The 27,973-nt window shown below is 37.5% G+C and overlaps 1 protein-coding gene across 1 annotated transcript in view; it reads left to right on the top strand.

Annotated features, from left to right (window-relative positions):
• Positions 1-27,973, top strand: part of LOC139692386 (uncharacterized) — a 251,312-nt gene that overhangs the window by 182,961 nt on the left and 40,378 nt on the right. Inside the window, exon 2 of the mRNA XM_071590550.1 lies at positions 17,577-17,724. Within this exon, the coding sequence (XP_071446651.1) occupies positions 17,577-17,724 (148 nt within the window). The remainder of the gene's footprint in view (positions 1-17,576; positions 17,725-27,973) is intronic.

Raw genomic sequence — 27,973 nt, 5'->3', positions numbered from 1 at the left:
TAGAATTTTGAGGAGGTAGTAAAAGGGGGAAATGGTCACAGCTGTAAGAGATAAGGCACAAAATTTATTAATGGAAACGAAAGAGATTTTGGCAAAGTTGGACAGAGAATGAAAAGGAACTTGATGTGACAAATATTACGCCAGTTAACTTAGATAAACACAAGCAATGCGATATGAATGAAAAATTATTGTTTGCAGGAAAACTATGTGGGGAGATAAAATATTCTGAAGGAAATAGTGATAAAATATTGAAATAATGGTTCCAGCGCAAAACTTGCCATGCGAGTTGGTATGTGGAAAAATGAAATGACATTTTTGAGCTTATTTCTACTGAGGATTTAAAATAATTGGGCTGAATTTGTTGATATAAGATGGGAATTTTGCCATGAGATTTTATTATAACGAGGAAAAAGATAAAATAAATATTGTGTGAGAACTGTAAGTCAGTTTTTTGATATGGAAAAGGTTTGGTCTTTGCGTATGGAAAAGGTAGGTATAAGAATCACCAGCTCGTATATGAGAGAGGGATGACCTTTATTAATATGAAGATTGCTTTCGGTTAAAAATAGGTACAAAACATTTAAAACTTAAATAGATACATTAATGGAACCCAATGAGAGATATTCGTAAGAAATGCAGAAAGCATCAGCTGCATCAACTAGACCCTGAAGATATATTTTGACCAAAAAAATTGTAGAAATAGCAGAAATATACTGAAAGGATAGGAATCTTATTTTAAACTAATTCATGAATCATTCAGCTCAAGTAGCGATATTGGATGGAAAGGTGAGATGATCAGCGTCATGAATGTGAATGAGATACGATGTTCCGTAATCTACAGTTCTCTTTGATCCTTAAGCCGATGAAGAATCGAGGAAGGCATGGGAAAAGGTCAAGTCCTGAATGGAAATACATGTGGCACTTATTAATTAGGTCTTATTTTTTATTTTTTTAAGCCATAGGAATCCCGTCATTCATGGATATGTAGCGACTGTTGAGCGGGAAAGAAAAAGTACGTAATCTCCAAAAGTACATAGTCTTAGTTAAACATCAAAGTCATTCGGCATATATGTAATAGAGTAGAGCAGGTGGAATGAATTTTATAATAAAAAAAGGTTTTGCCTAGTGGAGAGAATTCAGGAAACGTACTCTGAGAAAAATTGTAAAGATTGGTAAAGACTTTGTGATACGCGAATAATGTGGTTATTATTTTATCTCATTGTGGTACAAAACCTCATTGTCAATATCTTTATTGGAAATGTATTTTTAGAAATTTAATGCACATACAAATGTTGGCTTAAGTTTCTAATCGGAAAAATGTTTGTACATAAAAATTCCACCAAGAAATGCCCATTACCAATAACTTTTTTAACATTATATTTTTGCATCATCTTTGTGTTATGCGTAATTTATATCTTGTCTATGTTTACAGGCATTTATTCTATGATTTCGGGATAAGAAGAGTTCCTTAAAGTGATTTTTTCCTCTTGTGTTATAGTAAATGAGGGATTACAGATTTCATTACGCCTTAGATAGACGGTTTTTTAACATTAAACGGAAAAAGATAATATTCTCCACTGGCCCATTGTATTTAATACTCAATGTCATACTAAGAGTAAATCATACGAAAGGAGAGGTAAATGTGATTTTTATAAGGTGAAAAACACAAAACATGGAACATTTTTACGACAGAGCATTACGCATGATTGGTCCGACCGTACGATCATACATGTATACGTTGGTATGAGTGTATGGTAACATGCATATTATATGTATATACAGGGTTCGTCCGGAAAATAAGTGTACTTAGTTCGGGAAAAAAAATTATTACACTTTTACATATCTTAAGCTAATATTCCTCAAAATAGGACCCTTGTGAGTCGATACCCTTGTTCCAGCGGCGTTCCCATTCCTGGAACGTTCCCGCGAAGACATCACCGGGAACCTCTCGAAGACACGTCGTCACGGCCTCTTTGACGGCGTCCAAAGTCCCGTATCGCGTTCCTTTCAAACTCCTCTTTATCTTCGGGAACAGAAAGAAGTCCGGTGGTGCCAAGTCCGGGCTGTAGGGCGGGTGCGGCAGCGTTGCCACGCCGTGCTTGGCCAAGAAGTCCGACACGACAAGCGCGGTGTGAGACGGCGCATTGTCGTGATGCAGCCGCCAGATGTTTTTGATCGCTGGCTGGATGCGGGCGACTCGTTTTCGAAGCCTGTTGAGCACTTGGACGTAAAATGCAGCATTTACAGTTTGTCGTTCAGGTACAAATTCGTAGTGGACGACTCCCCTTTTGTCAAAAAAGACAATGAGCATCGCCTTGATCCGAGATTTGCTCATGCGAGCTTTCTTTTGACGGGGCGATGATGGGGTGTGCCACTCCGCACTTTGTCTCTTCGACTCCGGGTCGTACTCAAAGATCCACGTCTCGTCACCCGAAACAACGTTCTCTAAAAAATGTGGATCATTTTTGCAGTAATCCGCAAGTTGTGTCGCGATTTCCAAACGATTGAGTCTTTGATCATCACTGAGCACTTTCGGCACCAACTTTGCACAAATTTTTCGCATCTGTAATTGGTGCCTAATAATCTCGTGCACTATTGTTTTTGGCACATTACACTGCTCTGCTATCATCCGAACACTAAGACGACGATTAGAGTTCAGTACATCGCGAACTTTTCGCACATTTTCGTCGGAGAGTGTCGTTGATGGGCGTCCAGGCCGTGGTTCGTCGTCGACCTCTTCTCTGCCCTCCACTAACATCTTGTGCCACTGAAAGATCATGTTTCTGGACATGGCTGACTCCCCGTAAGCCTGGTTAATCATACCGACAGTTTCGGTAGACGATTTCCCAAGCTTTACCGCAAATTTGATGGAATAACGCTGCTCCAAAAACTTCGGCATCGCGTTCCGTGACCTGGGGGTCGAGCGTGGAGGTTCGCGTTAACAGAGCTCCTCACTACACCACAGCTCAGAGCCGACTGCCTTTTTCAGCGTCGCTTGCCAACATACTCCCCTCCAATCGCAGCCCGTCAGAGCGGTGCTGGGCGCGCCTGGAGCGGCGGGAAAAAATCAGTACACTTATTTTCCGGACGAACACTGTATGTATATTACTTGTGTCCTAGTCAAAGGAGAACCAGCGATCCTTAAGAAATATTAGGAGATACTTATCCCCGAGGTTCTGGGAGCTTAATCCACCCTTGTTAATAGAAATGATTTCAGGTGAACAAGTCCATTCAATCTCTCTCTTTGAAAACTTTGAAACTACATCGACTACTTACAAGTATAAGGAGGTATTTCTTCAAGTATTTTATTTACTTGAAAAGTTGAAATGATGAAGGTCATACCATATGATATTACTCAATAGCTGACTTATCTCTATTTGTATGGTTTATTATTGACTTCTGTATCATATATCATTTTAAAAAGTCATGGTTATAATGTGACATGAACGGAGGAATTCGGAGGGGAGGAATTTGGCAGCTTAATTTGGTGGGGGGTGCTGGTTGTCTCTTGTTAGACGAGGCTAGGAAATACAGTGGTTTCGTCTGTTTCCACCGAAAAGCTACCTTAAATGGTAGTCTACCAAATAATAAAAGCAAAAGGAAGACAAAAAATGCATAAATACACTCCCCTGGGCATTGGGTTGAAAGAGCTCTTGGATCGAAATGACGCAATGGCTGTGAAAAACGTAATGTTCATAGCAGTCGACGCCAGAAAAAAATTCAGCTACGTCGAAGCAATAGAAGTTAAAACAAGTATCCGCACAAATATTGAAAAACCAGCGATGTTCAAAACAGCGAAATTAGTGAGGACATTCTTGATTCAAATAAAGGAAAAATACGTCTCGGTCAGCCCCTGTCGCATGATCTAAAAATTAAACAATATGAGAAACAAATAATATAATAATGCAGCAGTTAAAAATTATAATTTACCATCTATCGGCACAAGGGGCTATGAAGAAATGAAGAAATTGGTAAAGAACAGGATAGTTGCTACAAATCAATCTTGGGATCGGTAACCCTTGATGATATTTAAATGACCTGTGCTGTGTAGAGCATGTAACGGCAGTGAAGCCGCGCAACCTCCGAAATTACAAGCACCTCCTAAATCAGTCAACTACAGACGGGCTTGTCGTTGTCCTAGTGAACATGAACTGTTTTAGCCTTCATGTCACTTATTCCAATTCGGTGAATTCAGGTACAGGTGCCATTTAATGTGGTCTGAATTCTGACATAATATCGTGCCGTGGTATTATCTTATAAAAATACTAATGAACCATGTAATAAAAAATATTATTAAATGAGAGATCTAAGTTAGCTCACAATGTACGTATGCGCTATGCATTACCTCATGGGGAACGTCTAGTGAATGATATTTACCAAAATGTTTAAAAAAAATATCATTTTTAATCGTAGAATTTTGCTGCACTTTACACTAAAGCAAAATTTGCTCCTGGCGACGCTAGTGCAGTCCGAAAGAAACGCTAAACCAGGAATTTTTGTAACAGTGGCAACACTCCAATCCTAACTAAAAAATATATATCTTTTGCGTAGCACAATGCAATGAGTTTATCAAGTTATCATCAATGTACCATGCCTTTAATGCAAGCAAATTTAACTCTGGAAGCCCTTAGTATTATTAAATTACATTATGTAACTTAATAGCCTCCATATACTGGCATTACTTTATCTAATTGTTTTTATTCTTGAACTTTTTCTTACTCGCACAGTAATATTAATAATGAATTATTTCTTTTCGCCTTTATAGAATATTTAGTTGATGAGGATTTGATTGAGTATACTATTGAACGTCTTTGGTCAATAATTATTTTTAACATCTATAATATTTCACTCCAGCCGCGAATATTCGAAAAAATAACGGAGTGCCTTTTCGTTTTTCGTCATTGTTTTCAGCGTTTAATTTTAGCTGCGGGTTTAAGCACTCGCCTGCAAAATAACCAAGTTAAAATGAAATTTTTGCAATCAAATTATTTATATTTCATTTTTGCGTGACGCACAATAGTTTGTAGCTATTTGAAAAGAGCTCGGTGGATTATTGAAGGGAAATAAATTGTGGTCTCCAATATACATTGGTAATGAAATCTTTGGCCAGGAAATGTGGATTTTCAAGTTTTAAAATTTTAATTTTCTCCCTTCGTCGGGAAACAATAGACTAGGTGAAATACGGATCAGCCTTGGGGTAAATGAAATATGATTGACTGCTAAATAATGGACCTCCACGTTTACCTCACAGGGGGTATCGGGGTGTGTTTTAAACGCCCGATGCGAGAAAGAGAGAGGGAGAGCAAGGCGGGCGGTTGCAATGGTCGTACTGGAAGGTGCAATCTCTCCTCTCTGCCGCATCAGAAAGATCTGGGATGCAAAAGGTAAATGCTTATTTAAAATTTCAAGGTCGTGCTGTGGAGATCGACAAACTTAAAGATAGACAGCATCACGTGAATTAGGAATGTAAATACTTCGAGTCTTTCGCCTTGTAGTTAGAATCCTTTCCCCTTGGCAATCGAAATATTCTGTTTGATTAAAGGGATAGCTTATGTTCAGCATAATTATTGTCCAGCAGACCAATGGAAATTTTTTGGAAGTTGTTTTTTACATTTAAATATATCTTAAGTGTTGATATATGGGACCTAAGATAATCCCAAGATGAGAGATGACTAACAGTGCGAGTCTAAGGGTAACTGAGAATCTGTTTTCGAACTTTGACATCAATATACACCGAATGAAGTATTGTCTATTTAGGTGGTATATATGCCGCCAATTTATCTGCTTCTCTAAATAAAATCTATGTAGATATCAACTTGTTAATCAAACACCTTTTCCTATGATATATAGCATATTTCTCTGAGTTTGGTCATATAAAGAATAGTATTAGATTGATCTGATTTTTATATTAATTGAAGTCAAGGATATATACCTAAGTTAAGAAAATTAGACATTCCTACTAATCAGTATATAGAGGACAAAATCTAGGCATATATTAATTACCCGTGGTACTTGCAGAACGGTTAAATGGAAATATTACTTGAAGTTTATATTGGAAATTAAATCATAGATCTGTGAATGATGAAAACTTACAATGGTGGTAGTAATAGGGTCAATTAATATAATAAATTTCTTTTATATGTGATTTTTTGTGCATGTGTCAAAAGCCCCATTTAAAATACTATTTTTAAAACTGACTTCCCTCCAGTGTCTGATGGAACGAATGAGGAAGTAATGTAATATTTATCCCCTCTTTGAGATCTTTGTTCTCTACTAGCTGATCTCCCGCTTGGAATTCTAAATCAACGTAATGTCATATTGGAAATCAGTAAACTATTGGTTCTAATTTGATTACTTTGAAGGGAATGAGAATTTTGGAGGACGAAATGCCAATTTTGAAAAAATCATAAAAAAATAGCAGTGAGGGAAAATACCTTAATTTTCGATTCCGATTAGGAATGATCTCTGCTGAAACCTTGACATAGCCATCTTCGAGCTATGTTCGAGCGAGCTGTTTTCGGCATATGTCAAACCACAGGAAAGCTTCAACAATTCCAGGGAGAATGGACCCCAAAAGCTCTTTGACTAAAACTGATTCCTGTGAGAATATACCATAGTTCAGAGATGGTCGGGGATAAATGGATACTCAATAGGTTTCCATAGGAATGGAACTCAATGGGTAGAGAGAAGTTTGCTCCTTCTCGATTACCCTCGAGACTTCCGTCTCTGCTTCTATCGCTGTTGGAATGGCGGCTCGTCAGCCATCGGTATAGTCTCGTTTGGCTATGGGTCTCGGAGGTGCAGGTAATTGGGTGGCGCACGGTCAACTTTTGCTGCGGGAGAAAAACTTTCCGCCGAAGGCTTCACCGATTTCGATGGTTCGGCGGAAGTTCTCGCGGAGATCACCCAAAAACGGTGACAGCAGAAGTTTGGCTGAACCCTCTTCCTCGTGACGTTTGAGCTTGAATCCTCATCGCCGGGGAATACCCAATTCCAGTTTATGTCGGTTTTTCAGTTCACGTGGTTATAATTTGCATTTTCCTTGCTCTCTTTGCGCTTCGTGTGCAGCAGTGCAGCGGACATTGATAAGACTGGTCAGCGCTGAACGCTCGTGTTGATCTCAAGCAAAATGATAAATTTGTCTTCGCTAAATTTATATGTAGAATGACTGTCGGCTTTAAGGGTGTGAGATTTCCTTGTTAGAGTGGTTGATATTCGTTTTCTTAAAAAAATAGCATTTCGTCGAAATATTTCACGCTCTACACAAAGCCGGAAGCTGCTTATGTACAAAGTCGAATTTACTCACACTCTGTGCAAAGAGTGACGTCACAGGTTTCAAAAGATTAAATGTATACGTTAGACTATCTTTAACATTTGAGAGTAATGATTTTAATGTTCCTACTTAAAATTATTACTTTATTTTGAATTTTTTTTCGAGTATTTACCGGATCCGGAGTATCCTGAGATTACTTTCTCTTCACTTTAAATGTAACGGTTCATTTTACATTTTAGTGACATGTAGTATTATTGTTAAATATAAGCAATTGAAAATTGTGCACAGAAGCACATGAAAAGAAATAAACTCACTAGTTTTCGAATTTTTGGTGGTACAGGCCACCTTTCTCAAGGAAGAGAAGGAAGGAACTGTTAATCAATTCCTTCCATTGTAGCATTGTGTAGTCTGTGTTCATCCAAAACCTACCCTAGTCGGTTGATTACCAGTAATGACAACACACATATTTATATGTATGTAAATATTTTTATACCTCGTGTTTTTGTACATAATTTTTAAAACGATGATATCACACAAAGAGCTCAAAAAAGAGGACACACTTACCTTACTTACCCTTTGTATTTCTTAATGTTTCGACAGCTTCAGGTGTCTGAGGAATACAACTAGAGCTGTATCGTATATACGTCAATATTTTCATGCCCTCTTTTTTTGTGCTATAGGTTTAAACTTAGTCTTTTGATTCAATTCAGCTCCTTAGCGCTACTTTTTTTTAAATTACTGTGCGTATATATATTTTTGTGATTTCATCAAGTACTTTTATAAATTTCACAATTGCTAACTGATTCACAATTCCAAAACTCTGACACTGATTCCCCAGTGTTCGAGAGTTTCTCAATTAGATATTAATTCTTATTTTTAGAGCTCCCAAGATTGATTCTTCCTCATGTTTTTTTCTGTAGTTTCGTGATCGCTTGTATTTTCTTATTATCAAAGTTGTTATGACCCTTGGATTCGTGTTAATACTGCTTTAGCCAATGAAAAAGCCTTTCCAGACTTTCTCTGCGATTGAGAACATAAATACTCAGTCACCAGCTGGGTAAATGTTATTCTCTGGCATAGGATTTAAGAAAACTTTTTCCAAAGTTAACCAGACGTTGGATGTCCCCGAGGCGTTCAATCTTTTACGGAAACGTTGCTGAGTTTTAATTAATTACCAGAGACAGAAAGTCCTACTAGAACTTATCAAATCATATAACAGTGATCATTATAAAAATAAATGACAGAAAATTTTTAAGTATGGTCGAATAACGAACTAGAAATATTTTATATGAATAAAATACAGAGGATGGTTTCATTTCGATGTCATCTATTAATGGCATCCTAATATTACATCACTACAAGGGGGAGGAAATAAAACGGATAGGTAAAATACGTGTGGAAATAATGGTACACGATAAAATGTAAGGTCAATGAGCTTCAAAAGGAACTTTAGAAAAATATAGAAAATATAGAAAGAAAATTTTAAATATATCATAATGTAAATTTTATATTCAAATTTCAAACTGTAGGGCGGCCGTGAATTCAATGAAAATTCACTAGGAAGTACGAGATTTAAAATGTTTTACAAAATAGAACACCAGGGGTCCTTACGAGGGGCTCATAATTCAAAATACAAGGAATAAAGGAGTTTTCTTTTATTTTAATAAATTAATCAGAATACTCCCCAAAAAGTCTTTATTGAATTAAAATAGTGTATTTACAGGACAAATTAACTACCCACGCTTCCTATAGTCTATTATTACTTGTCGTATGGTGAAATACCATTATCAATAAGAGCACAAAACTCAGTTTATAATACAACCACAGAAATCAACAAGAAGTTGGGTTTTATGCGTGAGTGAAAAGATCATCTCGTACTCAGCTTGATAACGTGTGAAATGAGTACAGGGTGGGGGCGGGGGTGGAAGCAACTGTGAAGACATTTCTTTTTCTTCTAACACCTGCGGTTTCCTAGAAATTCGACCAATCACCCAGCCCGGGAAAACTGAGGGGACAACACGGGCGTTACTCAAAACCAAACTAGGGCTCTCTAACTAGTAAACCAACGAGTCCACTTGAATTCCGATCAACCATTTGAATAACTTACCCCACCACTCATCGTATTGAAAATAAGAAGCGAGAAACATTGTGGCTGATTGGAAGGGATTTCAAATGTAATGTGTCTTGTGTGTATGGAAATAGGGAAGTCCTCAACGTAAACATCCTTCCTATGTTTTGCGGTGTCCGCGTCCACTAGCGGCTCCTCAGACGGTGGCACGGAGGTCGTGGCTGGGTGTTACACGGGTACCAGACGCCGTGACGCGTCGCGCCATTCAACGGTATCCTTCGCGACCGCCATCCTATTTCATCCCACCGCATTATTCATTCATTCATTCATGCGGGTCGCAGGGGGGGGGGCTGAGGGGAGCTCGTCAAGTGGATGGGGGAGAAGGGACGGCGTCCTCAGCATTACTCCAGTTGCCTCGAGGGCGGATTCCCCTCGCTCCGGCACCCCTCAAACACCCGAGCACCCGAACGGGTGTTCGGAGAGCTCACGTGCAGATGAGTAGACATCTCTCGAATGGATTTACAAATTAACGCCTACCGAACTCCCCCTTACCACTGCCCTGCTCCGATGGAGCGGATGGGATTACCTTCCATAGGAGGGAGAGAAGGAGAGAATGAGGAGGGGGAAGGGGAAAATTCTCTTTCAAGTCGAGTCGTACTTTTTCAATTGGCGGAAAATATCACGGTTCCGAGCGGTACAGTAGTCTTCTTTTTCGCTTTGCTTCGAGAATGGCTGGGGAGAGGTTGGGGAGAGAAGAAGGAGCGAGCAGCCCGGGCGTCGGTTGACGTGTTGGATCCCCGAGGGGGACGAAGGAGTAAATAGGAGAGAGAGATAGGATGGGATGAGGAGGTGGCGCTATAGGGCGAGAGGAAGGAGGGGTGAAAGAGGGAGCGGAGAGAGCGGGGGCTGTCACGTGTGAGGAACGGCACTGCTGGGGCTTCTTCTCCTCTCTCTCCCTCTCTCACCAGTCGCCCCAAGCAGATAAGGGAACGTTTCCCCAATTTTCGCTTTTCTCTCTCTCTTTTTGTTGCACATTTTTTTTATCTGGGGCGGTCGAGTCCGAGGTTTCTTCGCGGGAATGTCTTGGCAAACATCTGTTAAGCGAGGGACGATTGATGTGTTTCCCAGCGTTTGCCGAACCTGTGTACTTACGACCAATGATGAGGGATATGTTACCGATAGGCGTGGCTCGATTTTCAAGAGTTTAATCCATTCCAGGAGTGGTGATCTCGATCATCGATACAGCTCCCCCTCTCTTCCTAGTGTGGTGCCTCTTGACTGGGAATATAATTTTCGCGTGTGGACTTTACCTCGCCTGGGTTCTTTGGTAGAAACTCACTCAACATATGGATAGTATGCCCTTATTCTTTACATAAAAGTTCTCCGTTTGAGACATTTCAGAATTTTTCTGGGAATGTCGTTTGAAAAGGAATTCAAGAGGAGTATTTGAAAGCCCATTTCGCATAGGCTTTGTTCCATTTGGTCAGAAGAAAAAAAATTCCAATAAGATTGTACCTTAATGACCATAATTTCACAGCCTTCCCCCTAGGATACCACGGGAAAGTACCAACCAAAAAATTTGCATTATAACCTAGGGTAAGATTTCATCTAAAGTAGTAATTTCACAGATGTTACGATGTTGATTATATGAAAGTTATTTCTGCGGGTTATTTTAACCGTCAGCATGACCTAAAATTTGTCTGTCATGAAATGAAAATGTTTTGGGATAGTGCAGATCTTTCCTTTCATTCTTCAATCCAGACATTCCTTATGGTAGTAGTAAGTTCAAATTTTCTAAAATTCAACGCTTAATGATCGCATTTAATACATTTCTTTCATGACTCCTTTTATGATTTAGTTACATGGAAAGCGTATTTTTAATGATAAATACTTTTTATTAAGGCTGTGCATTCATCAATTGCATTGCACTTTATTATTCTCTTGAATTTTCGTAAAAATGAATTAAAAATTGTACATTTTCCCGTTCACTATTAAGATAGGACGCTGATCACGGATATTGAGCAGTCCTTGAATTGTCTGGAGAATGAGATTAATTCGCGGCATGAATAGCATTTAACTATTCATGCCACGAATTAATCTCATTCTCCAGACAACAGGGCATACTCAATTATTAAAAGAGTTTTTGGCAGGTGACTCATGGAAATTGGTGTCTTTATTCTTTTAAAAACTTCATTCTCTCTCCGCCGTTAAGTATAAATTTGCGAAAGTGCATACGTGAAATTTAATACCATTAGAACATGAAGGGTGAAATTTACAACCTTCATCACGTTTCAAAACATTGAACTGAATTTTAAAAGCTTTGGTTAGTAAAAACCATCAAAAGAAATACGTGACTCGATGAAATTGGCAAATAAATCGAAACCCCACACGTCTACCTCAAAGCATACCGCATCCCCCAGAGATGTATTTCTGGTCACGCTCCAGCAATTTATTAATTACGAAACGTGAGACGAGGGTGTAGGAGCGCTGGCCGAGGGAATGGGAGGGTTGGAGGAATTGGGGCGGGAAAAAGAGTGATGATGTGACCTCCCTTTTTTTCTCGTGATCCTCATATTTTATCGTCAGTCGATCGAAGCAATCATGACCAGCCCACTGTCCCAGAGGGACTCCACCCAGGTTCTGCCCTCTATGAGCGGCGTTCGCCCAAGTTCCTGATGGGTCGTTTCGGGGCATTTTAGCCTCCACGGGGACGAAGACGAATTGGTGGAGTCCCGGCGGGCCCCGGAGACTCCCGAGAGGCGGATGGGACAAGGCCATCTCCCGCGTACACATCCCGACTGGTGAGCGCGGTACCTCCTCCTGAGCGCTGGGAACACTTCCAAACTGGACATCGCATATTCTGAGGCCACCTCCACCCTCTATGGGTCCCCCTATGTCGAATGCACTCTCCTGAGTCTCATAATGAATCCCTCCAGGCCGGGATTGAAAACTAACGCGGAATGACTAAATGCAAATGCCCATCGTGGATTTTACTCCTCCGGGGTATTTTTCCTTTTTTAAATGGGAAAACATTTCACGACTCTCATTGTTCTGAAGCAACCACCTCTGATGATCGTTGTTGCGCCGTGTTTTAAAATCCCATTTCGTTTATGAACCTGTATAAATCATGTTCCGAAGTGGCAGTCAAAATACGCTGCGTATTTTTCATGAACTTTATTTTATAGCATCCGCGTTTATCGCTTTAGTTCCGACACAATAATCATCAGCTCTTAGCAATGGTCATAATTTGAATAGCTGGCTTTTTCATTTATTTTTTATGAGTACGTCTTTATTTTTTATACATGATGATATACAACAATTTTTCTAGAATTCCGCTTTTTTATTGATCCCGACCGCGGGTCAACTAAACTTTATTGTGTATGTTTTTCCTCGGCAATGGTTTGGTGACTTTATAACCGCGTTAGGGTTCAGGAAAAACTAAGGAATAGTTCAGTATTCCTTTTTTTACAAAAGGTTTATTAGCAATAGTTTCCTAATGCTTCATTTCTAGTTAAATACATTTCGAAGCTTTATGAATTATTGAACTCATATCCAAATGTAAAGACACTATGGCAGACAGCTTTTTCCTTAAATAAAGGCATGTGTGGAAAGGATTTATTAGAGTTGAGGAAGAGTCTTTGGTAGGATTTGGTAATACATCTTGGAGTGAACGAAATGATGAAGGTTGGAAGCGGAAATGATTTTCAACGGGAAAATGGACGAATAAGATGAAATAAGTAGAAATAGCGACAGGAAAAATGGTGTGATGAAGAATGCAATACGGTGGGGAAAAAGATGTTAACTATTGTAAAAAGGGTTCCAAAAGTCCACATATGTGCATAATTATTTTCAGAGATAATTCTTTACCAGAATGTACAAATTATACTAATTGCCTTCATCGAGAGAGCTTGTAATTTTCCACAGACTTGATGTTGATATTTTAATATGGGCATAAAACAATTCCAAGAAGTGAAGCCTGAAAGTGTGAAGTATATACTTCTTGTGTTTAGTATTTCTAAGAAATTAAGGACGAGTCAGTTAAGGAAGACGGTTAACCTCCACTCTTCCCGCTAAATTTCCTGAGCATCCTATCTCTACCAAACTACCCAACTATCCCTAATGGCGCAAATCACCATAGCTGTCCCTCATCTCCACTAATGACTACTGGTTATGCCAACAGCAGTGTTATTGACAGATGAATTTTATCTCCCCTATTATATTCAAGACAGATATGTTACTAATTCTAAACCTAAGTGCAATTCCTTTCTCTGTCAAGAGTAATCATTGGTAATGGCACCCGTAAAAACACACCACTTAGGTTTCTTGTAAGTGTAGAGCCAATGCTTGTCCACAACTCTTACTCGTTGCTACGAATGATCGTGAGCCGCACGTATGATGGCGTTATTTCCCATCATTCAATAGTTTTGCCACGAAAATATTAATTAAGATATTAAAGCGTTATTTTTCTGTCCAAGTAGCAAGATCCGATTCAATAATAAAATATTTGTTGGCCAGTAAATCGGCCTTGTTTGCCGACTATGTATGGCAAAGGCGTATGTTTTTGTTTGTTTTTTCGACACACTTGCTGGACTGAAGGAAAATTGGATGGAGCCTTTTTGTGGCTTGAACGACAGCGCAGTCAAGAGAGAGAGAGTGGAAAAAAGATAAACTAAAATTAAAAATTTTCCCATGCACGGAAATTGAGCGGGAATTAAAATTTAAAAACTTGAGCAAAAAAAATTGAGAGAAGAGAATTTAAATTGAAACTCTAGATTGGTGACTAGTAGTCACACGGATGAGCTAAGCGTCAAGCGAGATGGATGAGTAATGGAATTTCTCGCATCGAAGTGAAACTCAGGCATCCCATTGGAGGTTTGATTGAGTGGATGATAAACCTTTGGTTTCTGGCCTGTTGAAAATGAATTATAGAACGCTTTGGCGGAAAACATCTATGACTATGAAAAATGTTTTAGTAAACAATCGACTTTGTTGGTTTGAACCGATTCCCAGGGTCCAGCAATACCAATCTTGTTGAATTGATGACTTTTTGATAGTCATCTAATATTGCCAAGAAGAATTAATATCAATTTTTTACCCGAGTATGCTCCATTTTGGTAGTTCATTATTTAAATCATGACCTCCATCGCCTTTAAATAGAGGTGGATGACCCTTCCTAAAGTGGACCCAGGTTATCTATACACTGAATCAGATAAAATAATTGCGAAATGAAATAGTTACAAAAAGTAGGCATTTACAATGTTGTGGTAGCTGTAGTGCATTTTATGTAGTGTCCTAAATCCTCCACGCTCTTGAACTCATGATCTTGGGAATTCTTTCAACCAGGTTCTCCCTCTCCATTTTTGCGAAAAACAGAACAAAAGAAGAAGTTTGCAAAGGATTAAATTCTCCATTAGACTTATAAAGACTACTAGGTTTAGAATTATTTTACCCGCTTACAGGAAAAACCAAGCTTTTTTCACGATAAAAAGAAAAAAATGGCTTTCTGCTTCCAGTCGAAGAAACAGGTTAGTTTAATTTTTTCCATTGAATCATCGGCATTATTGATTGTATTTGAAATGGAACCTTTGAGCATACTCTTTGACAATTTTTCCTCGTAGAGACGCATTTCTATCTCTAAAATTGAATTGATTTTTCTGCATCTAAAAGTATTTTGACAAAAGGTTCCTGATCAGACGATTTCTTAAGTAACTTTTCGTTCAAGTTCGTAATTGGAATGTGGATAAAACAATAAATTTATTTTTGGCTGATTATTGGAAAAAATATATTTTTTATTGAATCTTTCGTGTTCTCTAGTTCAAGAGGGAAAAAAGGAAAATATTGGACATGTTTTTATTTTTTCATTTTTCTTTCTATTTTAATGACAGCCAGGTCCGATTAGGCTTACTTTTTATCTGCACCGGATGAATGATCGACTGAAAATTGATATGAGTCAGCTTCCTGATGAATGCAGAGGTAACTTGATATAGTTCTAAGCAAACAAGAGTCCCTGGTTGGAAGGGCCGTGTGCCCTTTTGCCGAAGTTAATTTTTGTAAAAGAACCAGTTCTCGCTTCACTTTTTTCTCTAAATATCTGCTTTATAGCCAAAATTACTATTTTCCAATCAGAGATGGAAATTTACCCGTAGAATTCTCGGCTATAACTAAAAAACCCAGTGGTAGCAAAGGTCAAACATGTAAGAAATATTAGTATAAATATCCCTGGAATTTTTCCAATCACTGTGATCTAATTTTTATATCGGGTGATGCTTCTGAGGTTATAAGCCGGAAATCTGTTCAGATCGTTATAAAACTCCAACATTTAGGTAATTTACTGTTAATTGATTTATTCTATCAATTAAATTACGGTAACTGAGTTGATACTTAAAGAATTACGTCAAAAAGTGTACAAGTTTTAAATTTAATTCTTACATTTCAGCTTTCTCGACGTTGATATAAAACTGGTACAATTATTAAACCAGTCATTTTAATAAATTAAGTTGTTGTTACTGAGCTATTTGCATATTCAACGTTCCAAGTCTTATGTTGAGTAATTTAAACTTTTTGCCTTGAGAAAATTTATTACTAATTTATAAATGAATTATTTCATGAGCAGTTGATCTATGAGCGGGGTTCACAACGCTGTATACTTATAAACGGAGAGCATCTCCCTACATGCTATGCAATTATAATATCGCGGAGGTATCTTCGTTGTTAAAGAAAATATCGATATTTATGATTCCGCCATGTCTGCAGGAGTTTATTTTTCTATGATACGAGGTTCATAGGCTGAACAAATTTTAAAATACATTTCCATATGAGGAGACGTGCAAAATGTATACTATCAATCTATCCATTTAAGCCTTGATAAATGGAGGTTATTATTAAGTACGAGTAGTTAAGAAATTTGCTGTATTAGAAAGGTAAACTAAATTCGTTAAATGTATCCATGAATGTATGTCACTCATTTCTAGCCCCTCCCGAAGAGCGCCTGTTTTCAAGTGATTGGAACATTTCATCGTCGATTATGAATGTTTTTGACTTTTTTGATATTTTATAACACGCATAAAATATTCAAACTTTATTTTATCTAAATTAGTTTAAAAAATCTCGGATAATTGGTACATTGATTGTAAATTATATAACTATATGAGAAAATTGTACTCAAAATGTTTTCGTTCAATTATAGTTGTTTTTGGCTCCATTTTAACTGGGTTAACTTAATTAATACGATTTTAATTTATTTTCATTATTATGCTATTGCAAAATATAACGTCAATCGTCGAGGTCGATTTGAATGACCATATAGTCGTTACAGTAGTAACCGTCTTATATCATCCTCATGAGTAACATCTTTCCCACTCGGGAATATCAAGCTGCATTCAATTGAATTAAAGGAGATATGTTACCTGGGCCATTAGGGTATCTTGGCTACGTCGTAAAAGGTCTCGTAATATTACAAAAATATTTTGAAATATATATATTTATATGCATAATTTATGGTAAGCAGGCGAGATAGGGATAGGAAAAACTAGGAGAGAATGAAGGGAGGGAGTATGTATGCGGAATTGAAAAAGGGTTTATTTTAAGGTGTCCCATTGGGTCGTGTTATATAAGCCTTAAAAATGCAGCGTTGGCTAGTTTGTGTATGCATCCAAAAACTGGGTCGAAAAATATCAGTGGCATTTTAATAACTGCAAATAATGAAAGTTTATTGGCATCAATTTATATTTAAAAACTATCCAAATGAAATTTTGCAGCAATTTTGAAATAGGAGCAGGCGCATCTCAAAATCACAAACATGAGGTTATAATAATATTTATCAACCTCAAATGCGGACATTTCTAGACGGAATATTCAATTTTCCCTCATTTCATCTCATTCTGTCCTGATATTTTAAGTTGACTTCTTCACAATGTCAGAATTTTGTTTATTCAGAGTGCTGTCATGTACCTGGGTCCAGTTTTTTTTGTTTGTTTTTTTTGCTCGTGGAGTTAACGTGCTATTCATAACACGTTTCTAGAAATATCAAAACCGGTATTAAACCTTGATGCCGCTGGAGTGTCGTTGACAAGCACTCAGCCGCGGTAAAATGACGATGCGTTCGGAGGTGGTGGGGGAGGGGACACCAGCGTGGTTTGGCGAGTATCTGGGGCGGGCGTTTGTCCGTTCGTCCTTTCGAGTGGGAAGGAGGTTCGGAGGAAACTTAACCCCACGTCTCCTGTTTCCTCCCCGCAGGACGCCGCCGCCGCCGTCGCCGGCCTGCCGCCCCACTTGCAGCACTCCCGCCTCGCCGCGACGGGGATACAGGTCCGCGGCGCACAATCGCCCAAACGCCTGCATCACCAGCACCATCACCACAGCGCCCACTGGAAAGCGGCCGAAGGTATGCCCGAACGATCGCTCCTAAGCGAAATATCTCTTCCTGCTTTGCCACGGCTAGGGGCTTTGATGAGACGGACGAAGCATCCAGATCCCCGTGGGATCGATTGTTAATCGCTCTATCCTATGGAAATTCCGATCAAACGTGAAGGTTTCCCTCCAAGCGTTTCGATTGCTCGGACAGGGATTAACTTAATTACTTAAAAGATTGCTTTCATCGTTCAAGTTATATATTTCTACTTTTAAATCCAATTAGATTCGATAATTTGTAAGATAACTTAGATGAAGTGTATAAATTGTTTTACGTCTCGACTTGAAAGATATGCTAAATATGGATTGTACTGAGGCAGACTGCCTTGGGCAAATTTCTAGAATGAATAATATATTGATTTGGGGAATTTAATATTATTTTCCGGAGAAATGATAATGAAGTAATAATATCATTTAAAATGAAAATATAAGTAATTGAAAAATGAAATTACTATATCATTTGTTCACGTAAAAATTTGGAATTGTTACAGCTATTTATATATTTTTAGTTTTATGCATATGTCTTGACTTCGGGAGCAAACATTTCACTTGAAATCGTTTGAATTATTAATCCTTATTCTTCAAATGCATGCGCGTAGTAGTTTTAAAACGTATCTTCAGTAAATAAGAGAGATCTTCTGGATATTTTTAAAGTTTTTGCATACCATACTATCCCTCCGGCTTCGTAAGAATAATTTTCTTTTCTGGGTTTCTCAGTAAAAATAATTTTAATCTCTCGTTGAGTCTCTAGTCACTATAGGGAATCACTCTCTAATTAGATCACTCCGGATTGTTAATCCAGAGAAAAGTAGAACTTCATGCATTCGTAAAAATAGTAATCTCTCCTTCTTAATTCATTATGTCTAGTCGCTTCTTCATATTCATCTATTAATGTGATAATTGCGAAATTGTAAAATCATGCAAAAGTTTTGATTCCTCATTTCACAAATTAGTTACATAACTAGTTGAATAAACTACTTTGCCGGCCTTAATTTCAGTGACCTTTTTAGCCCTCTGTCTCGTATTTACGCTGCTGAGATTCTATGTATCCTTCAGCTTATGCAACAATAAATGAATATATGTAATGCTATTTGCATATATTCATGGTCCCCTCGCTTGACCGTTCGTTGTCTTACTAATTAGGTACCTAATGCTGGCAACTCATATAATATGGTAACTACTTTGGCGTATTTATTCGTTAGTCACCATTAGGAGACGTTATTGCAGACAAGAGTCTGTAGTTATGCATTCACCATACAATCCATCTTTGAATAATTTAACTCAGGGGTGAGACGAAAATGTATGGCAAGCAATGCGGTATGAATAATCACATGGGGAAAAAAAACGAAAAAGTCGACACAGCCATTAGTCAATTACACCTATGGAATATACGTACGTTATACTCTATAACGGACACAAAATTAACCATATGGAAAGAAATGTTAGGTTAAGGAAGTATGGGACATATCAGTATTTATTTTGAATTTTATTTATAAGACGAAATTTGAAACATTTTTAATCTTACATTTTTTGGGATTTAAATTAAATTTTGACTTGAATCGATGATTTTTGTTCGGTTTCATCGATCTCAAATGGATGGTTGCTCGGCTTCAAGCTGAGCAAGCGACCTTTTTCTTCATTTTATGCTGCAGGTAATGTAACTTAAACGATTCCTCGCGTTTGCGGGAATCTCTTCGCTTTCCAATTTTATATCTCTGGCCATCTCAGCCTCCTTTCTGGCTGAATACATTATTTCCTCTTTAACTGCGAAATGCCGTGGAAAAATTCCTTTCACGTCGTCATCGCTCATCTGTTATAAAAGTAGAAAAGAAAATGCTCATCTAATTAATTAATGTAATTTTTTAATGAAGGTTGAACATGAAATTTAAACAGAAAATTTCACTTAAATGCAAAGCTCGTCTGATGGTCATTCTTTTGAATTTTTCTTTACCAAGGGTTGTACCGATGTTTTCGAAATTGCGGCTTCAATCAATGGAATCTTGGTTAAAGAACTGTAACACGTTAATCTCTTAATTGTAAAGTCCTTTCAAAACAGCTGAAATTAATTAAAGGCCTTGTGGGGAAAGGGCGCCTCAAAGAGTAGTTATTGCCCACTGAACTGTTGCCCAAGTCTCATTTTATCACTCTCATTGGCTAAAATTCGATCAATGAGCACAAATGTTATCCAAAAGTCGTAAAATGTCATGAAAATGGCTGAATGCGCGCTGCAACAGTGTTCCCAAAAAGTAATATCGGCGAAACTCGTGCGAATTTTATTAAAAAAATATTTTCAAAGGCGAGGTGACCATTAAAAATTGTTATTACGGAGCCACTGGGAACAAATTTGTTTGTTAATCCTCAGGCCAGTGGCTGGGTATACTCTTGTCTTACAGTTTCCATTGACCACCTATTACACCGCAAAGATACAAATTGGATCCCAAATTACTGGAAAGGGTGAAAGGGGAAAATTAGTCTTAAAATAAGGATTTCAAAATTAAATTTTTATGCATCGGATCGCAGAAAGGGAAAATAGTTCCTCCTTGACATGAATATTTTCCTATATTCAATTATTTTTCCTGTGTAATTCCGGACCCATCTAGGACAGAAAATAATGAAATACCATTTTCAAAGTTACATCACTATTTATTGATGCCACAAATCCTAAAATATTATATACAGCCATGTAAAAATGTAGCATGATATATTGATATTTTTTGTTAAGCTCAAACGACATTTCCACTTTATCCATCTTGATCAATTAAACGCATTGAGAAATAATAAAAAAACTATTTATGTAAAAAATCATTTCTGGTCTATACAAATGCCACAGTTTTGGTGAGTTTAAGTGAGTGAGTTCTGGTGACTAAATATTTCAATTGAATTTTAGGCATTATGAGACAATTTTGGTTGCCAAATTTCCAAGTTATTTTTCTCACTTGTGGTTTTTCTTAGTAGTACTTTCTCTTTTCTTGTGGTTTTCTTTAAATGGTAGAATCAGCAGTGGAGAGATTTGATTATAGGATCGCACAGAAATAATATTAAAGTTTTCATGACACTATCTTGGCTATAATAAATCAAATTATGAAACGGTCTAAAATAAACGATATTTGGAGGATGTCATGAGCGACATTTGATTTCTTTAATTCTCTTCAAATCTGCTAATACGTCTTTGGTATTCTGGAAAAGTGAGCCAAACAATTATATAATATGAAAATGGTAAATCTTAAAACGTCATTGCGGTACCAAAGGATGTAATTCATCATTTCATTTTAACTTCATTCATAAAAGTCAATTGGAATTTCCCATACTCGAAGACTAGACCAGACGAATAGGATTCAATGAAACAAAGTGCACCTAATAGGTTCCTGGAAACCAAGAAAGCCTATTACCGTTATCCTTGTAATTACATTAAAATCACCAAATGCTTCGTCTGGTATCGCTCATTTTTTATCTCTTGGACAGTGTGTCCTTTCAACATGCGGAACAAAACCCCGCCCATCGTATAAGTGAATTTGCTCTCGCGCCAAGCGCTCTCTATTCCTTTTCCAATATCCATGCACTCAGCGACAACCAAACAAACTGGAGTTAGGACGAGAGCGTGCTAGACGGCTTGCGCTGTGCATGCCGAAAATCATCACTTCAGGATTTGACAGAATCGTCGCCCGTGAAGGATTCCGAACCTATTCCATCGCGAGCTCCTTGTTCTGTTAGCCGTGCTTGTTGACTTGATTAACGACGGAAATCCAGTAAAGCTTTCTGGATGGATCCTGCCTCCACATCCTCTCCCCTTTATCCTCCCTCACCCTTTTTATCCCATTCCCCTCGCCCTTGCCACCCCCCAGTACACTCACCCTTATTTAGGGTTATTGTCGCGACGGTCTAAAACTTGCAGCTGCTCCGAATGAACTGGCGTCCTTACCTCTCCTCTCGCCCCCTCCCATGGGAGAATTACGCCAGGGAGCCATAAGTATCATCGCCCATTTACGATAGCAATGGTTTTTCTCTCCCTCCTGGCCCCGATCCGAGGTGGCTCAGTAGACTCCACTGACCTTGGTGGGGGGAGTGGCGCCCGGAACATTCGCCCTCCACTAGGCTTTGTGGTATCCGGATGCGCGACGTCGTGTTATCTACGTGTCGGGCCACCTTGCATAGCGTTACGTCTAATTGCGATGTGAATGTGATGTTTCGGGGCGAATTGAATGTTTCCGAATTTTTATTTTGAATAACGACCTTGTTTTCCAAAAACTTTGAGAGCTTTGAGAAAAATTACTTTTTAAAGTGATATTATTGTTTTCATCAAGATTATGTAGCGATCTATCCGGTAGAGTTGGAATCAAGGAGATGCAAGCGGGCGTACTTTCAAATGTCATCGAATCACATAGAACCCATGTGCATTTGATTATGCAATCATTATAATCACATTGTTCAACGTAAAAGTTTATTTTGATCGATCAGGGGTTCAATAAGGTAGAACCAAGCCTTTCCTGAATGTTTAATGTTCACACAATCAGGGAAGGTCATGGGGTTTCATTTCATATTCTGATGCCACCATTTGGTTTCCAAGGACGATAAGGTGATCAAAAATTGTCTGCTTGATTTTTGTTTAGAAAATTGGTTGTCTAAGTGCATTGACCGGGCTTTTAACCTTTGATGCCTCTATTAGTGGGCCACCGGGTATTTAAGTTACCCTCATATCCTATCCTATATAAAAGGATAAACCTCAAACTGTACGTTTCTCTGCAATGCTCAGTTTGTATCAAGATTCTCAAGGCGTGAAGCTTTTAAAATTTTACATACTATTAAATGTTGCTACTTTGCATATAATTGATTACTTTTTGCACGTAAATTCTCAGGTACGACTCTAAACCATTCACATCAATTTCCTTGAGAAATATATGCAAAGTTCACTTCTATCGCCGGCTTCTATCGGTTTATTTCTTTTGCTAAAACTAAATGGGAAACAATGATTATTCTAACACCAGAGAAATTTCATAAGATAGAGAATAGAATGGGCTTTCTCATATTATCAACTTATATTGTTTTCGATTCAAACTTAGAAAACATTCTACAAAACATTCAAAATGAGGTTTATTTGAAAAAACAGCTCCTTATTAAATCTTGCGGTGGTTAAAAAATGCAGTGGGGAAAACGACAAAAGGAATCAATGGAGAAATTTTATTGATAGAATTGAGCTCTTACGGCTAGTAGTATTGAATGAATGTAAAACTCCAATAGCCGTAACCAGTTTACCTTTTTAAACAAAGTAAAAATGAAATTAGTTGGCTAACACCACAATTCAAGAAGGGTTAAAAACGACGACACCACAAGTCGAAAGAGAAAGAAAAAGTGTTGTCGTGACGATTACCCTTAAGTACGCTGAAGAGGGCTACTTTGTGGCCGAAATACGCGTATTCGTATTCACCTTTCTTATCCCTTTCCTTTTTACTTTTTACCCCTTCTTGACTTGAGGTGTCAGCCAACTAACTTCATTTGTACTTTGTTTAAAAAGGTAAACTTTTTACGGCTATTGGAGTTTTACATTCATTCAATGGAGAAATTGATTAGGATTTCTTACAATCCTCCACTTAAACTTTTATACATTTCTTTACCCACGCCTACTGCTGCTCTACCTACTATACCTACCGCGCTCATATTTACAGACACTTACAGACATATGCAGCGATTTAATTATTTAAATAAATTGAAGTCTGAAAGTTAAATTTAAAGTTAAAATATATCTCAAAATCAGCACTAATAAATATCGGATAGACCTTTCTATAGTCAAGAACAATTCTGCGCGATAAAATATATTAACAAAAGCATTAAAATTCTATTAGGAAATAGTTAATTTGAATAAATTACTTTTGAATTGTTACTATAAAGTTCCTTGCTTGTGGTTTATTGTGTGCGCATAGATATAGATTGGTCGCCCAACGCTACACCTGCACGTCTCCAAACAATTTGTTCGACTTGAATTATTTCATTTGTGCTATTATCGCTTATATTTGTTTCGTCAGATCGATATCATGACACTTTTGCAATATCCACGGTGAATCAGTCTGCCATGCTTCAATTTGAATATCGAACTGTCCCCCTTGTTCTCTGAAGTAGATGGGAATAGATGGAAGGAGGGAGACTGGAACTGGAGATTGCCAGTTATGGGTGTGATGGGGAAGTAGAGAGGTGCACTGGGGGGTGAAAGGCATTTTTCTAGCGGTGATAGGAGCGTATAGGGGAGGGGAGAAATGACACCGAGTGCTACCGATGAAGATTTGCGCGTGTCATTAAGCTCGATCTTCTCGTCGTCGGGAGTCATTTTATTCCCCCATCGTGCAGCGAATGTGCTGGTGGGTGCATTTTCGCTCGTGAGGCCGACTACTTCGACCTCGCACGAAATTTAAATGGGTTAAGCGATGGAATGATAATGGAGGGCGGGACAATAGTGCCCGTGACTACGATGCATTTAGTTAGTTGAAGGGAATACTCACTCAGTCCTCTTCCACCCTCCCTCTCTCTCTCTTTTTCTAAAAAAACATCATTTTATGATGAGAACAGTCCAGATGAAATCTAAAGATACTAATTTTGACAAGCAAATGTAATGGAAGCTCTTTCGTTGATGAGGAATATTGAAATTGTCTTTGACCTCCGGCTTACATTTCATTGATTGGAGAATCCAGCGCGAATACGTGATGTTTCTCCGTGGGGATTTATGAATAACTTTAATTATTCATCGATTCTCTCTTGAAATATTCATCCGGATATTTAAACTAGCCCAGTAAATTCTTCAAATTCGTTTCGTCTGAAGTGCACTTACTGATTGAAAATCGTGCGATCAGTCACCTACCTGATCCTAGGCTCTAACTCGTGCGTTCAGTGCAGAAATTTTAATATTTGCGAATAGGACTAAATGGAATAATCTTTTGACGATTAATACTAATATTTCCAGTATTTATTGACGCAATATCGGGTTCATAGTTTTCAATATGGTTCACTATGATTATTCGACTAGCTTGGACCACTGAAATATCTTCCGATACAATCAAACTCTTTGAAACTCATACATTTTGCTCACTAATTTCAATATTAATCATTGAATCATTTTTTTATTTTCCATTTTTGTTTCTGATAATAAAAACTACCATTTAATGTTCAATCTAATAGTTAGTGATAATAAGGTGAATTAATTTAGGCGAATACTAGGCTTCAAGATTGTAAAATGTAACCCAAAATGTGCGTATTTTAATAATGCAGCTGTTAATTAATGCTATTACTGTAGGAGAGCGGGGAAACGTAATTTCCTTGTTAAGGCTACAGATATTAGATGTAAATTAAAATAATTTTGTCACGAGCTTCATATTGCCAGGAAAACGAGAAAATAAATAGGTATTGTTTTATTTTTCGCTATAGTTATTTTTCCCCCACTATTGCTTCCAATTAAATTACTTTCACAATATTAACCAGGAATCTCATTGCCTGAAGTCCAGGTAAGAAAATGCACTAGAATATTGTAGTACAAGCTGGCTGCAACTAAGGAAAAGAATAAGCTTTATATCTCGCTAATTTTAAGGGAATATTATGATTCTAAATCGGCAAAATACCTTCCGGTCATCTGCTAAGAAACTTTTATGCACCGTTCTAAACTTCGTTTGTTCCTATCCCGTTAATGAGTCTACATTTTAAAAACATTTCACGATGTCTAGATAAAAAATTTTATGAAGAGTTTTTGAAAAAATAACGCTTACCGAGAATTGAGCACTAATTTACCTCTCATAATTATTTCATTTAGGCTATCGCGCTTCATTTTATTTGCTTTCTCCAATGTTTGTACCGTTGTTTCAGCTATGGGTGGAAGTCTTTCTGCGAGAGCTCGTGCTCCCAAGTCGAATATAGACAATGCCAGTATCCTCAAATTATTTTGGAATATTTTTTAATACTCTCCCATTAAAATCCGTCCTTTATGTCTTTTTTTAATTTGTGAAAGAGAGTGAGTTATAAGGGAAATATCGGTTAATAGCGACTAAGGAGGACCACGAGACTCTTTCTTAATTAAAATGTCTTCAATGGAGCGGATACTTAACACGGAAGCAGTTTCAAACCGAAGAAACTATTGGTCATTTTTAGTGATGTTTTTTTTAACTTTTTAGCCATCTAAAACTTTTAAAACAGCTTGTAAAAATACTGAATATCTGAGTAAAATAGCCCCAAGAAGGAAATCAAATACTAAGGATACGTTATTCATCCTAATAATTTAACATCATCAGTCTTCAATGCGTAATTATAATTTTTTTCCATCCGGTTTTATGTCCTGATTTTTGGCTGTCGATCATGCATTTTAAATCTATCTTTTCCTCACACCATCCAGGTAGCCGTGAAAATTTTTATCAATCTCTTCAGTTTTATTTATGTGTACAACTCCGTTTTGTTTTTCACGAATTTATTCGAACTTTTGATTTACTCTCTTTATCTTACTAGAGAATAAGAATTATATCAGGGAGCGGTCAATTTCCTCTAGCACTTAACGCATTTACCGATGCGAAGAAATCAGCGATAATTACAAACTTATTCGCCATAGTAAGAAGTATATGAATGCTTAGCAGGAGAAAAATACCTGACTGATTGAGTAAAAATTATTGGCAATGTGTTTTTACACATTTTCACAGAAGTGGTACTCATCAAATCATTAACATTTAGATTACTGTTAATTCCCTCAGATAAGGCTAAAGTATGTTGCATATTATGCTATTTTATGCCAACTTATAACAAAATTAATATATTTATAAAAATAAGAGACATCATAATTTTATTAGAGGACAAATATTTACCTAATAAAGTGCAAATTATTTGGTATCTGCTTTTACTGAAAAGTAATATCATTAAGTTTACTGCTGGTTACACTAAAATCATCGACCTTTAACTTTTAGCTCGGGTTATATTATCTTTTAGAGTGCGAGTTCCTTGGAATATTATTTTTGATTAAATATTCTCAAAATTGTTTCATGTGAGTATATATAAACACACACATATTATCACACTATATGTGAGCAATCGGACCTTAATAGAAACTATGGGAAAGGGCTGACGAGCCAAGAAAGCCAAAGTGATCGAACATAGAAAACTCGATTGTTATCCAAAGTTTTTAATTCCTCGATTTCTGGACGGATATGAAAATAAAAACTATGCAATTCAAGTGCCTAATCAATCACCACACCAACGAAGTGAGGCCGTGGACATGGGCGTTTAATGCCGTTTCTCTCCAGCGAGCATCACGCACGCTTTCATTGGGGTCTCAATCATCCATCTCTCTTTTCAGATATAACTCCGGTTATGATATCTGCCTCCTTTAGTTTGATGCTATGAAATAAAAATCCACCCGAAAAAGATATATATTCTTCCACCTCATATTATAATGCTTTCTTTGAACTTTTAGCATAACTAGAAGGACATTGGCTTCATTGCTAGTCTATATTTCAATAGCGGTTAATAAAACATGTCATCAGCTGTTGACTTACCTTCCCTGCTGCAGCAGCGAAGGCGTGTTGGAAACTTCCACCACGCCTTATTCATTGAAAAAGGACTTTTAGCATTATAGATTTTAAATAAACATTATTAACTTATGACACTAAGTTTTGTAGCTCTTTCATAAATACCTCCGGTATTGACGTCTTCTTCTTCAAGTAGTGCAAAAGGGATTACATCCCATCGATTTTTCAATAAAAGTAAAATTGCCGTAAAATTCTCTTAAATTATTATCTCTTTAACAACAATTAGAATTTTATGAATCGATCAACTACGCTGCAGTGCATATTTATTATATTACCTGCCAAAATAGTGGAATATAGACAAGGAAAAATATCTTCGCTCAAATGAGTTATGAAAAGTACTGTTAAATAATCATTGTTCATCTCTCGCAAAGGGTTCCTTCGTCAGGGGACATTTCGTCATAAATGTTACCATAATTTTTTTGCTAATCTTTAAACCGATCAGGAATGGTCAGCCCACAAAATGCTTGTGCCTAACGAGCTGCCATCTACCGCGTCGGAAATTTGCCACTTGTGATTCGCTCGCCGGATATTCAAGCTTCGGCCCCGACGGCTATTGGAGGGACTAAAATATATCTTTGGGATTCCATCGGGATCAGTTATAGAAAATTAGGGCACAGTCTCTGGTAGGGTTTCATTGAAAATACGTATTATAAATTCCGGAACACTCGTGGGTATAGGGCC

Source organism: Hetaerina americana, unplaced genomic scaffold (genome assembly GCF_022747635.1).
Source record: "Hetaerina americana unplaced genomic scaffold, ioHetAmer1.1.p SCAF_4, whole genome shotgun sequence".
In the NCBI taxonomy this organism is placed as follows: Eukaryota; Metazoa; Arthropoda; class Insecta; order Odonata; family Calopterygidae; genus Hetaerina; species Hetaerina americana.
The sequence above is the reverse complement of the archived record's forward strand: the minus strand, read 5'-3'. Positions and strand labels throughout refer to the sequence as shown.